The sequence below is a fragment of the Microcaecilia unicolor genome, chromosome 1, assembly GCF_901765095.1.
Source record: "Microcaecilia unicolor chromosome 1, aMicUni1.1, whole genome shotgun sequence".
Taxonomy (NCBI): Eukaryota; Metazoa; Chordata; class Amphibia; order Gymnophiona; family Siphonopidae; genus Microcaecilia; species Microcaecilia unicolor.
This window is the reverse complement of record NC_044031.1, coordinates 525,754,448-525,775,525: the sequence shown is the minus strand read 5'-3', so window position 1 is coordinate 525,775,525 and position 21,078 is coordinate 525,754,448. Positions and strand designations below refer to the sequence as shown.

At 47.5% G+C, this 21,078-nt stretch overlaps 1 protein-coding gene across 2 annotated transcripts in view; it reads left to right on the top strand.

The window, feature by feature from the left end:
• Positions 1 to 18,888, top strand: part of LOC115460397 (myosin-11-like) — a 241,640-nt gene extending 222,752 nt beyond the window's left edge. For both annotated transcript variants that reach the window (XM_030190179.1, XM_030190178.1), the window contains one exon: positions 18,650 to 18,888. In XM_030190179.1, coding sequence (XP_030046039.1) covers positions 18,650 to 18,832 — 183 coding nt within the window. In that variant the 3' untranslated portion in view covers positions 18,833 to 18,888. The remainder of the gene's footprint in view (positions 1 to 18,649) is intronic.
• Positions 18,889 to 21,078: the final 2,190 nt, after the last annotated feature.

Here is a 21,078-nt window from a genome sequence, read left to right as displayed (position 1 = left end):
GTATCATCTTATTTTCTTTTCCATGTTTTATTTTGTTTGATTTCTATTGATAACCTGATTAGTAAGTTAATGCCGCTTATACTGTACACTAGCACCCTTCTCCCACCGACTTGGTCGCATCCGGCTCTGGGCAAGTCTCCCGCTCTCAAATTATCCCCAGTGATTTCTAGGTTACAGGGGCCATACTCCCAGTGTTTCCACAGTTCCCAGAGAGCACCCACAGATCCAACACACAAACCACCAGGATTCTTTATCAGTCCAGACAAACCGGACGAACAAACAATTGTGTTTATTCTCATAAAAATATTGAACAGTGGACAGAAAAAGTGCGATCAGCAAACAGTAACAAGTAACTAAAAAATGGATCAATTATAACACTAACTAAACATTTGTATACTGTCTAAACAGTACCTGGGAAGATCAGGACATATAGTTGCTCACCAGTTATCAAAGATAACTGTTTTTGCAGGGCTTCAGCTAAGAGCTTTCTCTCTCTCTCTCTCTCTTCCCGAGCTGAAACTACAGCCAGCAACTGCTGGGTAATTTCAAGCTCCAGGCCAATCAGAGCCCAGAACAAAAACATTTGAAAAATGCTGGTTACATCACTACAGGCATTTCCTTTATCTGTGTTAATAAAAGAAGGGAAAGGTCAGTTCTTTGTAACAGCTTAAAACATAACATGCACCACCTGCTGGCCAAACTAGAGAAAATGCACTTCAGGATTTAATAAAGGCAGTTTTACAAGCTTAAAACACACTGTTCTGTCACAGAGGGAAACTCCGATTGGTTTGAAACTCCAGCCTTGTTTGAATTCTTTCTTTGGTTCCTGTTTCCTTGGCCATCATACCACAGAGGGAGGGTAAAGTTCTTTGGCTCTGGCTCTGAATCCCCAGCCTTTATACATAGTTCTGGAGGGGATCAAGATTTTTGACTAGCCCAGCCATTGTGTCAAGAAAAGTAAAGAAGTGTTGAGCAGTGACAGGATTTCTGAAGCTTCTGCACTTGTTTGGAGATATAAGATGGAAAAGGGAACCAGCCCACCACTACTTCTAAGAAGAAGAAAAGAGAGGATCTGTTGGAGAAAAAGTAGATTCTGATCCTGAGAACTAGGGACACAGAAGACAATCCTGGGATCTACAAAGAAAAGACACCGACAATGGTGTTCCTTTCTGGAGCATCTGAATGAGTTCAAGGAGTTAAAGAAATAAAGAGGATTCTCTAAAGAGTAGAGAGTACCAGTAAGAGATTGTAAGTATTCGATAATTTTTCTCTCTGCCTGTACCACTGTTATTGTTGAGCTTTTGTCCTTTTGTATAAAGGCTCTATTTTAAGTAAAACCTTTTACGTTAGAGCCCCAAATCTTGGTCTGGAATGTCAGTGGAGGTTGTGGATGATTATGTCAATGACATGTCTGTGATTACTGATCCCAGCGTACACCCACCAACAGACTTAATATATTTTATGTAAGGTACCTCATCTAAGACTGTTGTATGCAAAAAGCCTACCCCCCCCCCCCCCACACACACACATACATACAAACATCAACCACAATTACCTCCTATGCAGTCTCTTCGACATTGGACAAAGTTGTTGTCTGGGCAAGAAGAATGCCCTGACTTGGCCAGTGAAATTTCACTGAGCCCATAAAGTCCTGTTACTCCTCCATATCCAGGAGAAGATGTCTTAGGTAGCACAGAGTGAAGGAGACTGGTTCTTCGGTGCAAGTGGCTCGATTGACCCCTGAACGACCAAAACCAGTTATGCCATCCCCATTACAAAGGGCAACGCCCATGCAGAAAGTTACAGACGGCATTTAGAGCACCAGCCAGCGGACTCACTCAAGCCACCGATTAAGCCAGAAGTGGTCACTCTGGACTCACTATGCAATGGAGAAACTACACTAGAGGCCGACCGAAACTGCTACTGAAACTGTGTAAAAACTTTCAGTCGAAACTGCAGCCAAACCTTATCACCTGGTTTCAGCTGAAATTGAAACCAAAAACTAAAGATAAGTTGTGTGAATGTGAACTAATGGGGTCCACTGGGGGATTATCAGAGTTTGCAGTTGGAAGCCCTCTGCTAAACCCAAAACAGATTATTACCCTCCAGTCCCAAGAACTGCAAGCACAGGCCGACAACTTGGAGAGCCATTTTAACAAGGATTTCTCAACAAGTCTGGCATGTTTAGGTTCAGAAATCAATGCAGATGTAGTTAAATATCCTCTGAGACGGGAACTTTGTGAGAACGTTTAAAAAACAAATTCCATATCATCATGCTGATCAATCCATAGACTGGTGGGTTGTGTCCATCTACCAGCAGGTGGAGATAGAGAGCAAAGCTTTTGCCTCCCTATATGTGGTCATGTGCTGCCGGAAACTCCTCAGTATGTTCTCTATCTCAGCAGGTGGTGGTCACACACAGCAGCAGCTCTGGCTAGGTCTCCAAGCCTAATCTTTAGGTTTTGTTGAGTACCTGGGGTTGAGGGCTCTTCTTGAGCAAGTGCAAACCTGGTGGCGCCAGGTCCCTCCTTTTCTCCCCCCTCCCGCTGGCTCCGTTAAAAAAAAAAAAATTTTTGGACGTCCTTAAGGGCGTTTATTTCGACGTTTATTTAAACGTTTATTGCAGCTACTCACTGGGACACCAGGTCGTTACAGCTCGGAGCGAGAAGCAGGTAATTTTTACCTTTTTATAGCGGGCAGGGGGGTTCCCCGATCGATCTCCACGTGGCCTATGGCGTCAGAGGGCGAGGGCGCGAAGAATCGCTCCCCGGACCGCGTGTGCGCTTCTAGCGGGGATGCGGGGGTTTTAAAGTCTGATTCGCCCTTGTTGGGTGTCAGTTTGGAGGCCGGTCAGTGTCCCGGGTCTTCCTCCGGTGCGGCGGTTTTTCCCGCCATAAACGCCCATCCCCCGCTGCTCGCCTCCGCCATCTTGGCCGGCCACTCTGCTCGGACGGCTTCTTCTTGGGCCGCCCTTGAGCTGGGAGACGTTCATGCCATAGCCGCCCTTGATTTGGGCGACGGCAAAAAAGCGGCTAAAGTTAAGCGCCGTTCTTTCCGCGCGGCTCCTTCGCGGAGTGTCGCGCCGGACGCCATCTTGGATGCGCAGCATGTTTCTCCTCCGCTCTTGCGAGCGCCGGCTGAGGGTACGTCTAGGGCTGTGGCCCAGGCTGCTGAAATACACAGTCTGGGGGGTTTCTCCCCCGAGTTTATTTTGCTGCTGCATCAGGCCTTCCTTATGCAAAACGCTGCCCCTTCTCCCTTGTCCGACAAAGGGGTTGAGGCCCCCGGAAGTAAACGCCCTCGGGTGGATTCCCAGGGCTTAGAGGACTCTGTCTCCTCTGATGTAGATGAGGGCAGCGTATCTGAGTTCTCCCAACGGTCCTTTGGGGATTCCTTGGAGGAGACGGATTCCCGCTCGGATGGAGCGGATGACCCCTCTGCAGCGCGGATCTTTCGCTCAGAGGATTTGCCCAACCTGTTAGTGCAGGCCATGAGCATTTTGAAGATTTCCTCTCCAGAGGACGTCTCTCCCTCAGCCCCTGTTGGCTCCGCCATTATGCTGGGGACGAAGCGCCCGCCTAGAACCTTCCAGGTGCATGATGCCATGCACACCTTAATTTCAGCTCAATGGGATGTCCCGGAAGCGAGCCTCAAAGTGGCTAGGGCTATGTCCCGCCTCTATCCTTTGCCTGAAAGTGAACGTGAGGCCTTTCTTTGGCCTACCGTGGATTCTTTAATCACTGCGGTGACTAAGAAAACGGCGTTGCCGGTGGAAGGTGGCACGGCCCTAAAAGACGCCCAAGACAGAAGATTGGAGGCGGCTTTAAGGTCATCCTTCGAGGCGGCTGCCTTAAGTTTGCAGGCCTCAGTTTGCGGCTCCTATGTGGCCAGGGCGTGCCTGACGATTGTGCAGCGGGCTTCCCCCTCAGATCCTTCCTTGAGGGCTGATTGGCCGGCCCTGGAATCGGGCTTGGCTTATTTGGCAGACTTACTGTATGATGTCTTGAGAGCCTCGGCTAAAGGTATGGCTCAGACAATCTCTGCGCGGCGCTGGCTTTGGCTGAAACATTGGTCTGCTGACCACGCCTCTAAGTCCCGCCTGGCTAAGTTGCCTTTTAAAGGCAAGCTGCTCTTTGGGGTCGAGCTGGACAAAATTCTGACCGATCTCAGCACGTCTAAGGGCAAGAGGTTACCAGAGGTCAGGGCTCGGGCCAGTGCTCGCCCCGGTAACTCCAGAGGACGGTTTCAGGAAGCCCGTCGGTACCGCCTGGGCAAGTCGGACTCCTCTGCCCCCTCTTCCTTCAAGAGGAACTTCTCCCCCAAGCAGCATTCCTTTCGCAGAGACCGCCGTCCCGGAGGTGCGCCCTCCGGTCCTCCCCCAGGGTCTCGTACCCAATGACGGGGTCCTGGTCCATGGCCCAGTGCAGATTGGAGGTCGTCTGTCCTCGTTTCTGGGCGAGTGGACCAGGGTAACTTCAGACGCTTGGGTGCTGGAAGTCATCAGAGACGGCTACAAGCTAGAGTTCTGCCGACCCTTAAGAGACGGGTTTGTACTCTCTCCCTGCAAGTCTCCGGTCAAAGCTGTGGCAGTGCAGCAGACCTTGGACAATCTGATCCGCCTGGGTGCAGTCGTTCCGGTGCCAGAAAATCAGCTTGGCAAGGGACGTTACTCCATTTACTTTGTGGTACCAAAGAAAGGAGGTTCTGTACGGCCTATCCTCGACCTCAAAGGGGTCAATCGGGCCTTGAAAGTTCGGCACTTTCACATGGAGACTCTCCGCTCTGTTATAGCGGCAGTGAAGGCAGGGGAGTTCCTGGCATCCTTGGACATCAAGGAAGCGGACTTGCATATTCCCATCTGGCCTCCTCATCAACGCTTTCTGCGTTTTGCAGTCCTGGGCCGACACTTCCAGTTCAGAGCCCTCCCGTTCGGGTTGGCTACTGCTCCGCGGACCTTCTCCAAAGTAATGGTGGTCATCACGGCCTTCCTGCGAAAGGAAGGAGTACAAGTCCATCCTTATCTGGACGACTGGTTGATCCGAGCCTCCTCTTATGCAGAGTGCGGCAAAGCTGTGGACCGGGTGATTGCTCTTTTGAGCTCCCTGGGGTGGATCATCAACTGGGAGAAAAGCCAGCTGCGCCCGACTCAGTCCCTGGAGTATCTGGGAGTTCGATTCGACACCCAAGTGGGCAGAGTGTTCCTGCCGGACAATCGGATTGTCAAACGTCAGGCTCAGGTGGACCAGTTCCTAGTAGCCTCTTCGCTTCGGGCTTGGGACTATGTGCAGCTGTTGGGCTCTATGACGGCCACGATGGAAGTAGTGCCCTGGGCCAGGGCTCATATGAGACCAGTACAACACTCTCTGCTGCAGCGCTGGACTCCGGTGTCGGAGGATTATGCTGTGCGCCTTCCCTTGGACCCAGCAGTGCGCAAGGCGCTGAGTTGGTGGCTGAAGACAGACAAGTTGTCTGCAGGGATGCCTCTTGTGACCCCGGAGTGGATTGTCGTCACGACGGATGCCTCTTTGACGGGCTGGGGAGCCCACTGCATGGGAAGGACAGCACAGGGGCTCTGGTCTCCTGCAGAGGCAAAGTGGTCTATCAACCTCCTAGAACTCAGAGCCATTCGGTTGGCGCTTTTGGAGTTCCTCCCGGTACTGGCGTTGAAGCCAGTAGGGGTCCTGTCGGACAATGCCACGGCTGTGGCCTATGTCAACCGCCAGGGAGGTACCAAGAGCGCCCCTCTAGCCAAGGAAGCCATGAATCTATGCCAGTGGGCGGAAGCGAACCTGGAACAGCTGTCAGCGGCCCACATTGCCGGAGTCATGAATGTCAAGGCGGACTTTCTCAGTCGCCATACCTTGGATCCCGGAGAGTGGCAGTTATCGGCTCAGGCGTTCTTGGACATCACGAAGCGCTGGGGCCAGCCGAGCCTAGATCTGATGGCGTCATCGGCCAATTGCCAAGTGCCGCGCTTTTTCAGCAGAGGACGGGACCCTCGATCTCTGGGAGTAGATGCTCTTCTCCAACAGTGGCCGACACAAGAGCTTCTCTATGTGTTCCCGCCCTGGCCCATGTTGGGCAGGGTACTAGACCGGGTGGCAAAGCATCTGGTCCGTATAATCCTGGTGGGTCCGGACTGGCCCAGACGCCCCTGGTATGCGGACTTGATCAGGCTCTCAGTGGACGACCCTCTGCGGCTGCCAGTGGAGCAGGGCCTGTTGCATCAGGGTCCCGTGGTGATGGAGGATCCCTCCCCCTTTGGTCTTACGGCCTGACTATTGAGCGGCAGCGTCTGAGGAAGAAGGGCTTCTCAGACAAGGTCATCGCCACTATGCTGAGAGCGAGGAAGCGCTCTACTTCTACTGCTTACGCCAGGGTTTGGCGTACCTTTGCAGCGTGGTGTGAAGCAGGCTCACTTTCTCCCTTCACTGCTCCAATTTCTTCAGTGCTGGCGTTCCTGCAAGAAGGACTGGAGAAAGGCCTGTCGCTCAGTTCCCTAAGTCCAGGTAGCGGCTCTGGCTTGCTTCAGGGGCCGCCTGAAGGGTGCTTCCCTGGCTTCGCAGCCAGATGTGGTACGTTTTCTCAAGGGAGTTAATCACCTGCGCCCTCCTCTGCGCTCAGTGGTGCCTGCCTGGAATCTCAACCTGGTGCTAAGAGCTTTGCAGAAGCCGCCTTTTGAACCCTTGTCGAGGGCATCTCTGAAAGACCTGACGTTGAAAGCAGTCTTTTTGGTGGCTATCACTTCAGCCAGAAGAGTTTCCGAGCTCCAGGCACTCTCATGTCGAGAGCCTTTTCTGCAGTTCACTGAGGCAGGAGTGACTTCGCACAGTGCCTTCCTTCCTGCCCAAGATTGTTTCTCGCTTCCATGTGAATCAGCAGCTCTGTCTCCCTTCCTTTCGTAGGGAGGACTACCCAGAGGAATACTCTGCTCTCAAATATCTGGATGTGAGACGAGTCATCATCAGATACTTGGAAGTGACCAATGATTTCCGGAAATCGGATCATCTGTTTGTCCTGTTTGCAGGTCCTCGTAAGGGTCTGCAGGCTGCTAAGCCTACAGTGGCAAGATGGGTCAAGGAAGCCATTGCAGCGGCTTATGTGGCCGCGGGGAAGGTGCCGCCTATCCAGCTGAAGGCTCACTCCACTAGAGCTCAGGCGGCCTCGATGGCAGAGGCCGGGTCCGTCTCCTTGGAAGAGATTTGCAAGGCGGCAACTTGGGCATCGGCCCATACCTTCTCCAGGCATTACCGCTTGTCTGTGGCTGCTCGGGCGGAGGCCCAGTTTGGAGCTTCAGTGTTGCGGTCAGGGATTTCTTATGTCCCGCCCTGGGTGAGTACTGCTTCGGTACATCCCACCAGTCTATGGATTGATCAGCATGATGATATGGAAGGTAAAATTATGTATCATACCTGATAATTTTCTTTCCATTAATCATAGCTGATCAATCCATAGTCCCTCCCAGATATCTGTACTGTTTATATTCTGGTTGCATTTCAGGTTCAAGTTTAGTCTTCAGTTCCAGTTCAGGAGGACTTCGTGTTCAAGTTTTTTCAATTGGATTCTTCAAGAGTTGAGACGAGTTTGTGTTACAGTGAGCTGCTGCATTCCTCTCCCCTCCGTTTTACGGGGCTGGATTGAGACATAAATTCTGCCGGCGCTCCCTCCCGCTTCGTGCAGCTGTAGGGCAGCTTTGTACCCCTCCCGCTTCGGCGGTGTTAGGGTCAGTCAGCTCCTCCCGCGGTTGCAGGATAAGCCAGATCCCCCCGCATCGGCGGGGTGGTGTCCCTCCCCCGCTCCGCGGGGATGAGCTGGACGGATTCCCCTCCCCCACTTGTGTGGGGATGAGCTGGGTTAATTCCCCTCCCCCGTTTCGGCGGTGGTGAGCTGGGCAGAGTGTCCCTTTGTGGGTGTAATTCTCTAAGTGCTGAGTCCTGCAGATGGAGCTTTGATATCGACATACTGAGGAGTTTCCAGCAGCACATGACCACATATAGGGAGGCAAAAGCTTTGCTCTCTATCTCCACCTGCTGGTAGATGGACACAACCCACCAGTCTATGGATTGATCAGCTATGATTAATGGAAAGAAAATTATCAGGTATGATACATAATTTTACCATCATGATTACCAGGTTTTTATGCTTACCCAAACTGTGCATAAGTAGCAAGAGAAAGTAATATTGAGATGTTTCCCGTTTTGTATTTAGTTATGTTTAATCGTTTTTATTAACAACACTTGCAACTTAGTACAACTCAAGAATAAAAGACCTTTGTATTTAGTTATAAAACTGATTAATTTAATATGGGCATTTATAGTCCGTATAACCTTCAAGTTCAACTTGGAGTACAAATCAGTTTTTGTAACGACAGTTTACAGTAGAATGGTGGTTTACAGTGGAACGATAATGTACAATGGAACATTTAAACATAACATTAACAATGAGGTTTGTTTGCTTGACAGCCGCAGTGGAAATTGATTAAATGACATTTGGGGCTTGTTTGTATAACATTTATAATGGGTGATAGCATCTTGTGGGAGGTGATTCTTATACTGATTGTTGTTATATATGGTCTGAGTGCCCAGTCATGTTCGTTTGATCTTTCTATACCCTGGTACTCTTATTCAGAAGCTCCCACCTGTTTTGTATATATTGTTCCCCGGGTGGGACATATAGCTGCTCACAAGTTATTTATTTATTTATTTGTTACATTTGTATCCCACATTTTCCCACCTATTTGCAGGCTCAACGTGGCTTACATAGTACCGTAGAGGTGATCGCCAATACTGGTTATAAGAAATACAAAGTGAGGTTGTGGTAAAGTAAAGTTCATGTGTGACAGACACATTGGGGAATCGTAAGAAGAAGAGTTAAGTTATGTCCAGTATGAGCTTTGGTTTTGTTATGTTGCTGGGTTAAGGCATTTAAGTTGGATCGTTATGGTATGCCTTTTTGAACAAGTTAGTTTTTAGTAATTTCCGGAATTTCAGGTGGTTATATGTTTTGGTAATGCGTTCCATAGTTGTGTGCTTATATAGGAGAAGCTGGATGCTTAGGTTGATTTGTATTTGAGTCCTTTGCAGCTTGGGTGATGGAGATTTAGGTATGTTTGTGTTGATCTTGATGTGTTTCTGGTTGGTAGGTCTATGAGGTCTGTCATGTATCCCGGGGCTTCTCCGTAAATGATTTTGTGAACCATGGTGCAGATTTTGAACACGATGCGTTCTTTGATTGGGAGCCAGTGCAGTTTTTCAAGAAAGGTTTGGCGCTTTCGAATTTCGTTTTTCCAAATATAAGTCTGGCTGCTGTGTTTTGAGCAATTTGGAGTTTCTTTATGATTTGTTCTTTGCATCCCGCATAGATACCGTTACAGTAGTCTAGATGGCTTAGTACCATAGATTGTACCAAGTTGCGAAATATTTCTCTCAGGGGGAAAAAAAGGTTTCACTCGTTTGAGCTTCCACATTGAGTGGAACATTTTCTTCGTTGTAGTTTTCACTTGGCTCTCTAGTGTGAGGTTTTGGTCAATTATGACTCCGAGAATTTTCAGGCTATAGGGAGGGTGTAGTCCGAGGTGGTTATGTTGGTGGGTTTGTTCGTACTATATTGGGATGAGAGGATGAGACTGTGTGTTTTTTCTGAGTTAAGTTTTAGTTGAAATGCATTTGCCCATGAGTTCATGATGTTTAGGCTGAAATTGATTTCTTTGTTGATTTCTGCAAGGTCATGTTTGTATGGGATGTATCAAATGTAACTGTTTGCAGGGCCTTCACAAACAGATCCTGCTCCCTTTTCTTCCTGGCTAAGCACCACAGCTTTGCGATTTGCATAGGCCTTTAACATATTTACATGAAAGGTACACTGCTTTCTGTCTTGAGAGTCTATAGATATAACATAGTTTGTATCATTCAGGCACCTTATAACCTTGTAAGGTTTTGCCTAATTAGCTTGAAGTTTATTCTGACGTACTGGAACTAAAATGAGCACCAGCTGGCCTTCATAAAACTCTCTACTTTGGGCTTTACAATCATACCAGGTCTTTTACTTAGTTTGGGTTGCCTGCAAGTTATCTCTGACAAAGCCCACAAGTTCTTCTAATCTCTGCCACATATTAATTACATATTCAACTACAGGGGTGTCAGAGGTGTCAACTTTTCCCTCCCAATGTTCTCTTATTAGGTCAAGGGGCCCTCTCACCATGAAGCAGTTCAAATGGGGAGAAGCCTGTAGACTCCTGAGGTACTTCTCTGTATGCAAAGAGTAGGTAGGGTAAATATTTTTCTCAGAGTACAAGCAGGCTGCTTGTTCTCACCAGTGGGTCAACATCCACGTCGGCTCAGGAAATGGCAAATTTTCCACAGTAAAATTTAAAAAGTTTTACCCGAGTCTTCTGTCGCACGAACAGCGTGCACCGCGCATGTGCGGATGACTTCCCGCCTGTCACGTGAGTGTGACTCTTCAGTTTTCTTTTCTCTGCGTTGAGGTGCGGTAGTTTTTTTCTGCGCTCCTCTCAGGCCCAGGAAAGAGTGTTAGATGAGTTTTCACTTTTTTCTTCAAATTTTTTCTTTATTTTATTATTATCTTAGTTTAAAAAAAGGGGGGGGGGGGGGGATCCCGTAGTTCTGTTTTAGTTTTCTTCCCTTTTTAAAGTTTCCTTTCTTTTTTGACGCGGCCAGTTTTAGGCCGCGTGGTCAGGTTATTCCCTTATTTTTTGTGCGCCCCTTTTTCTTTACAGGCACAATCGCGTCTTTTGATTTCGCCCAAAGCCGCTTTCCCTTCCATGTCATCGAAGACACCCAGCGGCTTCAAACGTTGTACTCAGTGCAACTGGACCAACTGTCACGACTGTGGTTGTGATCCCTCTCTGACTCACCTTCTGTCCCAATGGTCAGCTGCTGTGCTGGCTACTGTCTGCACTGTTTCTTTCCTGTGTGTTTCAAGCCTCACTTTGGGTTCTGTGTATTTCCTGCTTCTGTCCTGTAGGGTTTCCACTTCCTATGTGTTTCAAGCCTCACTTTGGTGTTCAGTGTGTATTTCCTGCCTCTGTCCTGGTTATAAGGAAGTGGTGCACTTTCATTCAGTGCCTTTGCAATGCCAAAGGTCTCCAGGTTAGTCTGTGTGCAGTGTAGCACTTCTGCCTTGTTCTAGTCTGTGTGCCTGTGGGCACTTCTGTCTTGATTTCTTGTTGCCTTGTTCATAGCCTGTGTCCCTGTGGGCACTTCTGTCTTGATTCCTTGTTTAGGGTGCCTGTGTGCACTTCTGCTTCTGTTCTTCTCGGTCTGTTTGTGTGCTAGGTTCAGCCTTCAGCCATAGTTCTGTTTGTCTGTATGGGTCAGCTTTGTGTCCTGCCTAGTCTGCCTTGCTTGTTCTAGTCCTCTCTACCTTAGCTTCAGCCTTAGTTCTGTTGTCTGTCTGGGTGTGTCAGCTTTGTATTTTGCTTGTGTCTGCCCTGTTTGTCTTCAGCTCCAGTCCCCTTCCTGCTTGTCTCTGCCCTGTTTGCTTTCAGCTTCTGTTCCTGCCAAGCTTGTTTGAGTATCCTGAATCCTGTTCCAGTATCCTGAATCCTGTTCCTGCCAAGCTTGTTTGAAAATCCTGACCGACCCCGCAGCCTTCTCCGATGGCGGCTCTCGACGAGCGCATCCGGGCCTTGTTTCCAGAACTTCTGGAGGGACTGCTACGCCAGTCAGCTTCAGTGTCGGGAGTGCTTGTGCCTTCTGTACCGTCTGCTGCAGCGGTGCCTGGCCCTTCTCCTGTGGTGAGGTCCCTAACTGCGGTGCCGCCTGTGGCATCGGCGTCAGCTACCACCCAGGTCAACTCCCCTTCAACATCGGCCCCTCGACATCGCCATCGAGAACATCGTCACTCAGCGTCAAGGCAGGTTCAGTGTCGAAGTACCTTAACAGAGGTCTTATCTGATACTGAGCAGGAGCGTTTGTGGAAGTCAGAGGAAGATCCCAAGAACTTTTCTTCTGATGAGTCCTATGGGATTCTCTCTGAACCTTCCCCTCCACCAGAGAGGAGACTGTCTGCACCGGAGAGTCTTTCTTTTCCTCTTTTGTCTGGGAAATGGCTACGGCTATTCCCTTCCCTGTGGAGGTTAAGGATGAGCCCAGGACTGCGATGCTCGAAGTCCTGGACTATTCTTCTCCACCTAAAGAGGCTATGACAGTCCCTCTGTATAAGGTACTAAAGGAAGTCCTTATGTGAAACTGGCTGGCCCCTCTGTCTGGCCCCGTGGTCCCGAAGAAAGCTGAATCCCAGTATCGGATCCACGATGAACTTGGATTGATAAGGTCTCAGTTATCCCACAATTCTATGGTGGTGGACTCCGCCCTCAAGAGAGCCAGGAGTACTAGAGACTATGCTTCGGCGCCCCCAGACAAAGATAGGACTCTTGATTCTTTTGGGAGAAAGACATATCATGTCGCTATGCTCGCTGCCAAGATCCAATCATACCAGCTCTTCACAAGCGTTCATTTGCGGGACTTGATAAGGCAACTGTCTAGCTTGGTTGATGCAATCCGTCTGGAGCAAACGGAGCCTTTTCACCAGGTGGTCAGGCAGCAGAAGGCGTGTCGAAAATTCCTGGCCAGGGGTACGTTCGACACTTTTGATGTAGCATCCAGGATCGCTGCTCAAGGTATAGTGATGCGTAGACTCTCATGGCTGCGTGTCTCTGACCTGGATCGTTCGGTCCAGCAGCGAATAGCGGCTGTTCCTTGCCGGGGGGACAACCTTTCTGGTGAAAAAGTAGAGGATCTTGTTGATCAGATCAAGAAGAATGCTATGGATTCTCTCTCCCACCACGCGTCTTCTGCTACTACCTCCTCATCTAGGAGGTATTTTTGGGGGAAGAGGAGTGCTCCGTATTCCTATCCGAGGCATAGGTACACTCCTGCTTCTCGACAGCCTTCCGAGGCTCAGCCCAAGCGCGCTCATTCTCATCAATAGCATGGGTCTAAGGCCCATGCTGCTCCCCAGCAAAAGCAGGGAACGGGCTCCAGTTAAGCATAGGCTCTGTAAAAGTGTCCGTACCGGACGACTTGCCGGTTGGGTGGAGGTTGATATTTTTTCACCAAAGGTGGCCTCTCATAACCTGCGACTGGTGGGTCCTTCAAATAGTCCAGTCAGGATACACCCTCAATCTGGAATCCAAACCTCCAAATTGCCCACCGGGAGCTCATTCTTACAGTTCCCATCACAAACAGGTGCTTGCAGAGGAACGCCCTTCTGAAGTCCCAAGCGGTTCAACCCGTTCCACCAGGGGAAGAAGGGCTGGGATTCTATTCCAGGTACTTCCTTGTGCAGAAAAAGACAGGGGGGATGCGTCCCATCCTAGACCTGAGGGCCCTGAACAAATTTCTTCTCAGAGAAAAGTTCAGGATGGTTTCCCTGGGCACCCTTCTTCCCATGATTCAGGAGAACGATTGGCTATGCTCTCTGGACTTAAAGGATGCTTACACACACATTTCGATACTCCCGGCTCACAGGAAGTATCTTCGATTTCGGCTGGGAACTCAACACTTTCAGTACTGTGTACCGCCCTTTGGTCTGGCGTCTGCGCCCAGAGTGATCACAAAGTTCCTAGCGGTAGTCACGCATCGCTACACAGACTGGGAGTGCATGTGTTCCCTTATCTCAACGATTGGCTGGTGAAGAACACCTCGAAGGCAGGCGCTCTACAGTCCATGCAAATGACTTCAGGTGCTAGAACTATTGTGGTTCATGATCAATTACTCCAAGTCCTATCTCACCCCAGTTCAAAAATTGGAATTCATTGGAGCTCTGTTGAACACAAAGACAGCTTGAGCTTATTTTCCCGAGGCAAGGGCAGACAACCTCCTGTCCCTGGTGTCCAGATGTGGCTTTGGGCACGCCGTCACAGCATGTTTCTGCAAGCCACATATCTGGCAGGCGTAAACAGCAGTCTGGCCGACCTCATGAGTGGTCACTGGACACAGTTGTCGCCCGCAAGAACTTCCGAGCGTGGGGCACCCCCTCGGTGGATCTTTTTGCCACTCAGATCAATCACAAGGTCCCTCAGTTCTGTTCCAGGCTTCATGCCCACGACAGACTAGCATCAGATGCCTTTCTCCTGAATTGGGGAACAGGCATCCTGTGTGCATATTCTCCCATACCTCTAGTAAGGAAGACTTTCTTGAAACTCAAGCAAGACTGCGGAACCATGATTCTGATTGCTCCCTTCTGGCCATGTCAGATTTGGTTCCCTCTTCTTCTGGAGTTGTCCTCCGAGGAACCGTGGAGATTGGAGTGTTTTCCAACCCTCATCACCCAGAATGAGGGGTCGCTTCTGCATCCCAACCTCTAGTCTCTGGCTCTCTCGGCCTCGATGTTGAGAGCTTAGAATTCGCCTCCTTGGGTCTTTCAGAGGGTGTCTCCCAAGTCTTGCTTTTCAAATGGAGGAGGTTTGCCGTCTGGTGTGACAGCAAGGCCCTAGATCCTCTTTCTTGTCCTACACAGACCCAGCTTGAATACCTTCTACACTTGTCAGAGTCTGGTCTCAAGACCAACTCCGTAAGAGTTTATGCTAGTGCCATTAGTGCTTATCATCGCCATGTAGAAGGTAAGCCTATCTCTGGACAGCCTTTAGTTGTTCGCTTCATGAGAGGTTTGCTTTTGTCAAAGCCCCCAAACTTCCACCAGTGTCTTGGGATCTCAACGTTGTACTCACCCAGCTGATGAGATCTCCTTTTGAGCCACTGAATTCCTGCCATCTGAAATACTTGACCCGGAAGGTCATTTTCTTGGTGGCTGTTACTTCAGCTCGTAGGGTCAGTGAGCTTCAGGCCTTGGTACTGCATGCACCGTATATCAAGTTCCATCATAATAGAGTAGTCCTCCGCATGCACCCTAAGTTCCTGCCTAAGGTGGTGTCGGAGTTCCATCTGAACCAGTCAATTGTCTTGCCAACATTCTTTCCCCGTCCTCATACCCGCCCTAGCAAAAGCAGTTTGCATACCTTGGACTGCAAACGAGCACTGGCCTTTTACGTGGAGCAGACAAAGCCCTTCAGACAGTCCGCCCAGTTGTTTGTTTCTTTCAATCCCAACAGGAGGGGAGTCGCCATTGGAAAATGCACAATCTCCAATTGGCTGGCAGATTGCATTTCCTTCACTTATGCCCAAGCTGGGCTGACTCTAGAGGGCCATGTCACGGCTCATAATGTTACAGCCATGGCTGCGACAGTGGCTCACTTAAAGTCAGTCTCCATTGAAGAGATTTGCAAGGCTGCAACGTGGTCATCAGTCCACACATTTACCTCTCACTACTGCCTTCAGCAGGATACCCGACGCGACAGTCGGTTTGGGCAGTCAGTATTGCAGAATCTGTTTGGGGTTTAGAATCCAACTCCACACCCCCTAGACCCAGTTTTATGCTGTTCCAGGCTCTCAGTTAGTTGTTTATGGTTTCAGGTCAATCTATGTTAGTTATGTCCTCGCCGTTGCAAGGCCCAATTAACCAAATTTTCATTGTTTTGAGTGAGCCTGGTTGCTAGGGATACCCCACATGTGAAAACAAGCAGACTGCTTGTCCTCGGAGAAAGTGAAGATACTTACCTGTAGCAGGTATTCTCCGAGGACAGCAGGCTGATTGTTCTCACCAACCCACCCACATCCCCCTTTGGAGTTGTTGTTAGTTTGTTTCTATGCTTTTTGATTAAACTGAAGAGCCATGCTCACGCGATGGGCAAGAAGTCGTCCGCGCATGTGTGCCAGAAGACTCTGGTAAAACTTTTTAAATTTTACTGTGGAAAATTTGCCATTTCCTGGGCCGACGCGGACGTCGACCCACTGGTGAGAACAATAAGCCTGCTGTCCTCGGAGAATACCTGCTACAGGTAAGTATCTTTGCTTTTCCTAGTCATGGTCTGTCTCTATGAAAGTCTTTAACATATGCTTTAATGTCCCTTTAAATCTCTCCACCAACCCATTAGTTTCAGGGTGATATGGGATAGTGCATACAGATTTCATTCCACAATGTGCCCACAGATTCTGGATCAGCTCAGGCATAAACTGTGCCCCTTGGTCTGAGAGTATTTCTCATGGATATTCTACCCAGGAAAATATTTCTATCAGGGCAGTGGCAATTTTCTCTGATTCTATAGAGGATAAGGCTACCATTTTAGGATATCTGGCAGGAAAGTCCACCACTGTCAATATATATCTTTTCCCAGTCCAGCTAGGAACAGCTAGTGGGCCCACTGTATCTTCAGGTATTCTCTCAAACGTCTCACTGATAATGGACAAAGGTTTCAGGGGAGCTCGGAGGGTGATCTTGGGTCTTATTCACTCTTTGGCACGCAACACAGGTTTGACAATAATCAGCTACAGTTCGAGATACTCCTGGCCTATAGAAATTCTGTGTCAATCTAGTGCATGTGCGTGTCACCCACTGATGTCCTGCTAGTGGAATATCATATACAATCTGTAGTAGTTGTTCTCTTTATGCCCTTGGCACTATAAGCTGCTTACTTGCTGTCCAGGGCCTATTAGGATCAACAGGATCAGTTTCTCTATACAAGAAGCCCCCTTTCCATAGGATGCGATCTTTACAAGTCTCACTGATTGGTTGACCAGCCCTCTGCCTCAGGGCTTCCAAGTCAGGGTCAGAGCACTGTGCTTCCTGAAAAGCATGTCTCTTTCCTATATCAATATCCATATCTGGAAGGGTCTCCGCTGGTGCATCTGACAAATCAAGGTCAACAGTTTGATCAGTAGGTGTGTCAGTTAAGTCAGGCTGTTCCATACTCTCAGCCCCAGTCACCTCAGGAACTGATGCTGCTGGAAGCACTGGAGAACCTCTTCCTGTCGCTTGGTCAGCTGGTTCCACCTGGACTGGCTCAGGATCTGTAACTGGAGAGGTGATCCCTGCTGCTTCTGCTTGTGGGACTGCCTGAGTCTGACTACGGGTCACCATAGCAGAAATGCTGACTCCGCTATCAAGGATAATGTTCATTGGACCCATGTTGGTCCCACACAGCATTGGTACTGGCATGTTTTTCATTATTCCTACTTCTCTGTACCCAGGCTTGGTACCCCAATCCAGGAATACTCGAGCAATGGGTACAGTCTCTCTGGATCCATTAGCTAGCACTGCCTCCACAGTGCGCCCTGAAAGAATAGCATCTTCCAGTACTAGTTCTGGTCATAAAGTGATGCTGAAGCCAGTGTCCAGAAGCCCAGCTACCTGGGTCTGATTCACAGTTACTGGGGTGCTATATTGTTGTTGAAACCCATCTGCTTCCTTGCTTGATGAATGACCAGTAACTTTTTGTACTATGGCAACTGCGTGGGCCTCCTTCGTGGAACTGGAGTGACCCACGAAAGCCACCAGCTTTGGTGTAGGAACTGGAATGCTCTTTAGTGCAGGCTTGTGATTATCGGGGCAATCCACTTTGAAATGTCCTGTATGCCCACACTGATAACAAGGACGTTCATGCCTAAAGTCTTTAGGTTTTTGGGGAACACTGGAGGTTTTGCTTATTGTCTCTGAGGTTGCAGGGATATTTGGCTTAGGGCCCTGGCTGCCCTTAGATCCCAGCTGCTGTGGAAAAGGATGGCTTCTCTTTGCCAACCAGGGACAGTTAGCCATAAAAATGTCAGTCAACTCAGCCGCCTTCACTGGAGTATGGGGATGGTGATCTTGAACATGTTCCCTCACCTCTGGATGACAATGCTGAAGAAACTGCTCCAGGACCATCAGGTTTTGGCAGTCCTCCAGGGTTTTAACTTCAGCTCCACTGACTCACCGCTAATGCTGGTATCTCAGCTGAATCACAGACTTGCTATATCATCCACCCCCTTTTGCAAAGTCCAGAACTTTAGTCTGTAGGTCTTGGGGGTAATAGCATAATGGTTCATCAAAGTTTTGCGCACCTCCTCAAACTAGGAGCACGTCTCCATGGACAGTCCTTGAAATGCCTCAAGTGGTCTACCAGTGAGCTTTCCTCCAAGATAGCGCACCCAGTCTTTCTGAGGAATCTTATTGAGGCGGCAAAATTTTCAAAGGCAGTTAGATATCCATCAGTGTCACCGCTGGTATCATCAAACTGCAAAAACAAGCATTAAATACATTAATATATGAATGCACAATGAAAAAACAGTTATTTTATAAATATAGGTTATGTAAGTTTAGTAATAAGTTGGGTAGAATGCTTTCTCACCTGGTAATGCCAGGGTGAGGCTCCCAAATATATAAGGGTTGCAATCTCAAGGGAAGATAATCATAAAAGGGGGAGAATTAGTAACATAATAAGTGATGGCAGATAAAGACCTGAATGGTCTGCCCAACAGTCACATCCATTCTCAATTCTAGATTAAATCAACAATGAATGTGATATTATATACTTGATCATGGTCTTTCCTTGTTGTTTCTGGGACATGGACCATAGAAGTCCACCCAGCTCTGTCCTTGTGTTCCAAATTAACAGCATTATTAGAGGAATTGCCTAGCTCAATGCAATGGAAGAATGGATTATTGCAGATCTTGAATTTTGAGAAGCTATGAGCAATGGCTGGGTCTTTCAGAAAGTAGAAAAAGTATAAACAAGTATAGGCCCCAACACTTCAGTATCTCAGTTTTTCTGACTTGCTTGGCTCATTAAAAAACAAACTGTTCTTCTGTTTAGGTTGCCAAAAAAGAAGAGGAGATCCGTAACATGCATGGACATATTAATAGCTTATCCCATGATCTCAATAACATGATGTCTCAAGTTGATATGGATAAATCTTTGCAGCAAGGAGGATGGAAGGAGTTTGTCAAAACAACAAACTTAAATGAGTCGACATTTATTTTTGTTCCAGAATCTTAGAATTTAAATTTTTATATCACACTTTGCATTGAAAAGTAACTCTGTGATTATCTTTGAAAAGTGTGAACAATTTTCCAAACAATATTAAAAGTATATTTTTATCATTAGGTGAAAAGTGTCATTCCTTTAATGTATCCTTTAAGAAAGGTATCTCCAGAAAAGCCTGTCTAGTTTTCCAGTTTTCTTCTTCTTTTAAATATCACTGTGATTCCAAGTGTTGGAAGCATCTCAGCTTTCAAGAAAGGATGATAGTAAAAGAAAATTTAAAGGTAAGAATTGATTGAATAAATTTTTTTGCTACACAACATAGTCCATCCAACCCAGAAGTCTCTCACTTTAGAATCTTTAGAATGCCATTTTGTAGATAGCATGAAATTATTGTGGCTTTCTAATCTTTAGTTATAGTATTTCCAAGTGTTGTGTTCATAGAGGGGTCTTTTTACTAAGCTGTGGTAAAAAGGGCCCTGTGCTAGTACTGCACGCTGTGGCCCTTTTTACCGCAGCGGGTAAAAAAGACTAAAAATAGCCCTATTACAGCCCTATTTTCCCCAGCGTGAGAAATGGCGTGCACTGGAACTACCGCCAGTGCCCATGTTGGGCCGGCGGTAGCTCCAGATTAGCGTGCGATGAGCCCAACAAAAGTTCAAGGATGGCTGACTGATCTGACAACAATTTTATTAGTCAAACGTTTTTTCAAAATCAGAAAAATACTGACCACAACATGGATTGTTCTATGGTACACTGCAAGGACAAGGTTCAGAACAAGAAGATTCACTGCTTCAAACAGAAAAGAGTAGCACACATAGATGCCAACAAGGTAATGAATGCGAAAAAGACAACTCTGTAATGTAGGCATTCTAGAGAAAGTACTACTCCCCTTCTCTGTCAAGTATACAGCAGAAATGGGAACAGTTAAGAGATACTGTCCACAATAATGCTCTGATAGTCTTTGGAAAAAAGCACAGCAAGACCAACAATCAGTTTCAAGCACATGTAAATGACATGATTCCAGCCACTGAAACAAAGGGGCATAATTTACGTCATACATGTGCCCCAAGCTAGCAGATTCTAGAATAAGGGTAGTCAATAACACTGTGAAGTGGGCATCAAGATGATGAGCCAATTACTATTAACTGCAGCTATGTGAAGATTTTCAGACTCTGCATTAGAGTTGTGTGTGTGGATGGGGACAATGGGAAACTCGAAATCCACAAGAATGGGGACAAAAAAAGTCATTACTACTGCGAGGACTGGAGGGGATGGATCAAAAGTGAATGGGGATGGGAGGGGATGGGAACCAAATTATGTCCTCGTGCACACTTTGACTTGGAAAATTGACACCAACACCTGAGCTAAAAAATAATAATAATAATAATAATAACTGAAAGAGGAGATCACCTTAATGAAAACTGGTACATGTGTTCAGCATTTATGGCAATGAGACAGATCACTGATAAACAAACTGGTGAGAATATTTGTTGATTTGTTTCAAGCATTTTGACAGAGTATAATCTCCACTGACTTAGTCTCATCTATGTGACTGATAATGCAGTTAAGTATGAAAGCAGCACTTCAAGATGAGGTCTGGTAGGTTGCAGTCTCATACTCTCTCATGGACTCCAGCCCTCAAAAACTGAGAAAATGACCTCCCCAGTGAGGTAAGCGAGCTTATAACATTGTGCAAGCAAGTGGTTATACTCACCACCATTGAAGAAAATGCTCAAGGAGTACATGTCAACTTGATGCAACAGTGTTCTACTGGAAATTTTGAAAAGGCAAAACCATGGGACACTCTGCATTGTGTTGTTCTGTGAAACCTTCTTAGTCAATGAAATATCTTAGTTTAGGAGACAATTCCTAGGGGAGATTGGAGGGTATATGAGGATTTGTTTCCTGCTTTTTATGGAGAACACCTGCTAGACTGTGTTTGTGCTTTTTGTGCCGCACCTCCAGAGTCTTTAATCACGGTCAGCACTACTTACACAATACAATCCTCTCAACCGATATCTTAAGAGCTGGACAGCGGATAAAACTTATTTAGACTGAAACAAAGAAAAAAAGACCAGAGAAGCGCTTCTCGGGGTTAACACTGGTTTATTTAATTATCCAGAGATTAGGATAAAAAAATTAAGAAAAATAGTCATAGAAATAGTCTAGAATATGACAGAAATGAGAACATATATAGAAATGGAAATTACAATGGAAAGTGGAAGCAGGACATTCTTTCAAACTCCCTGGCTTGGGAG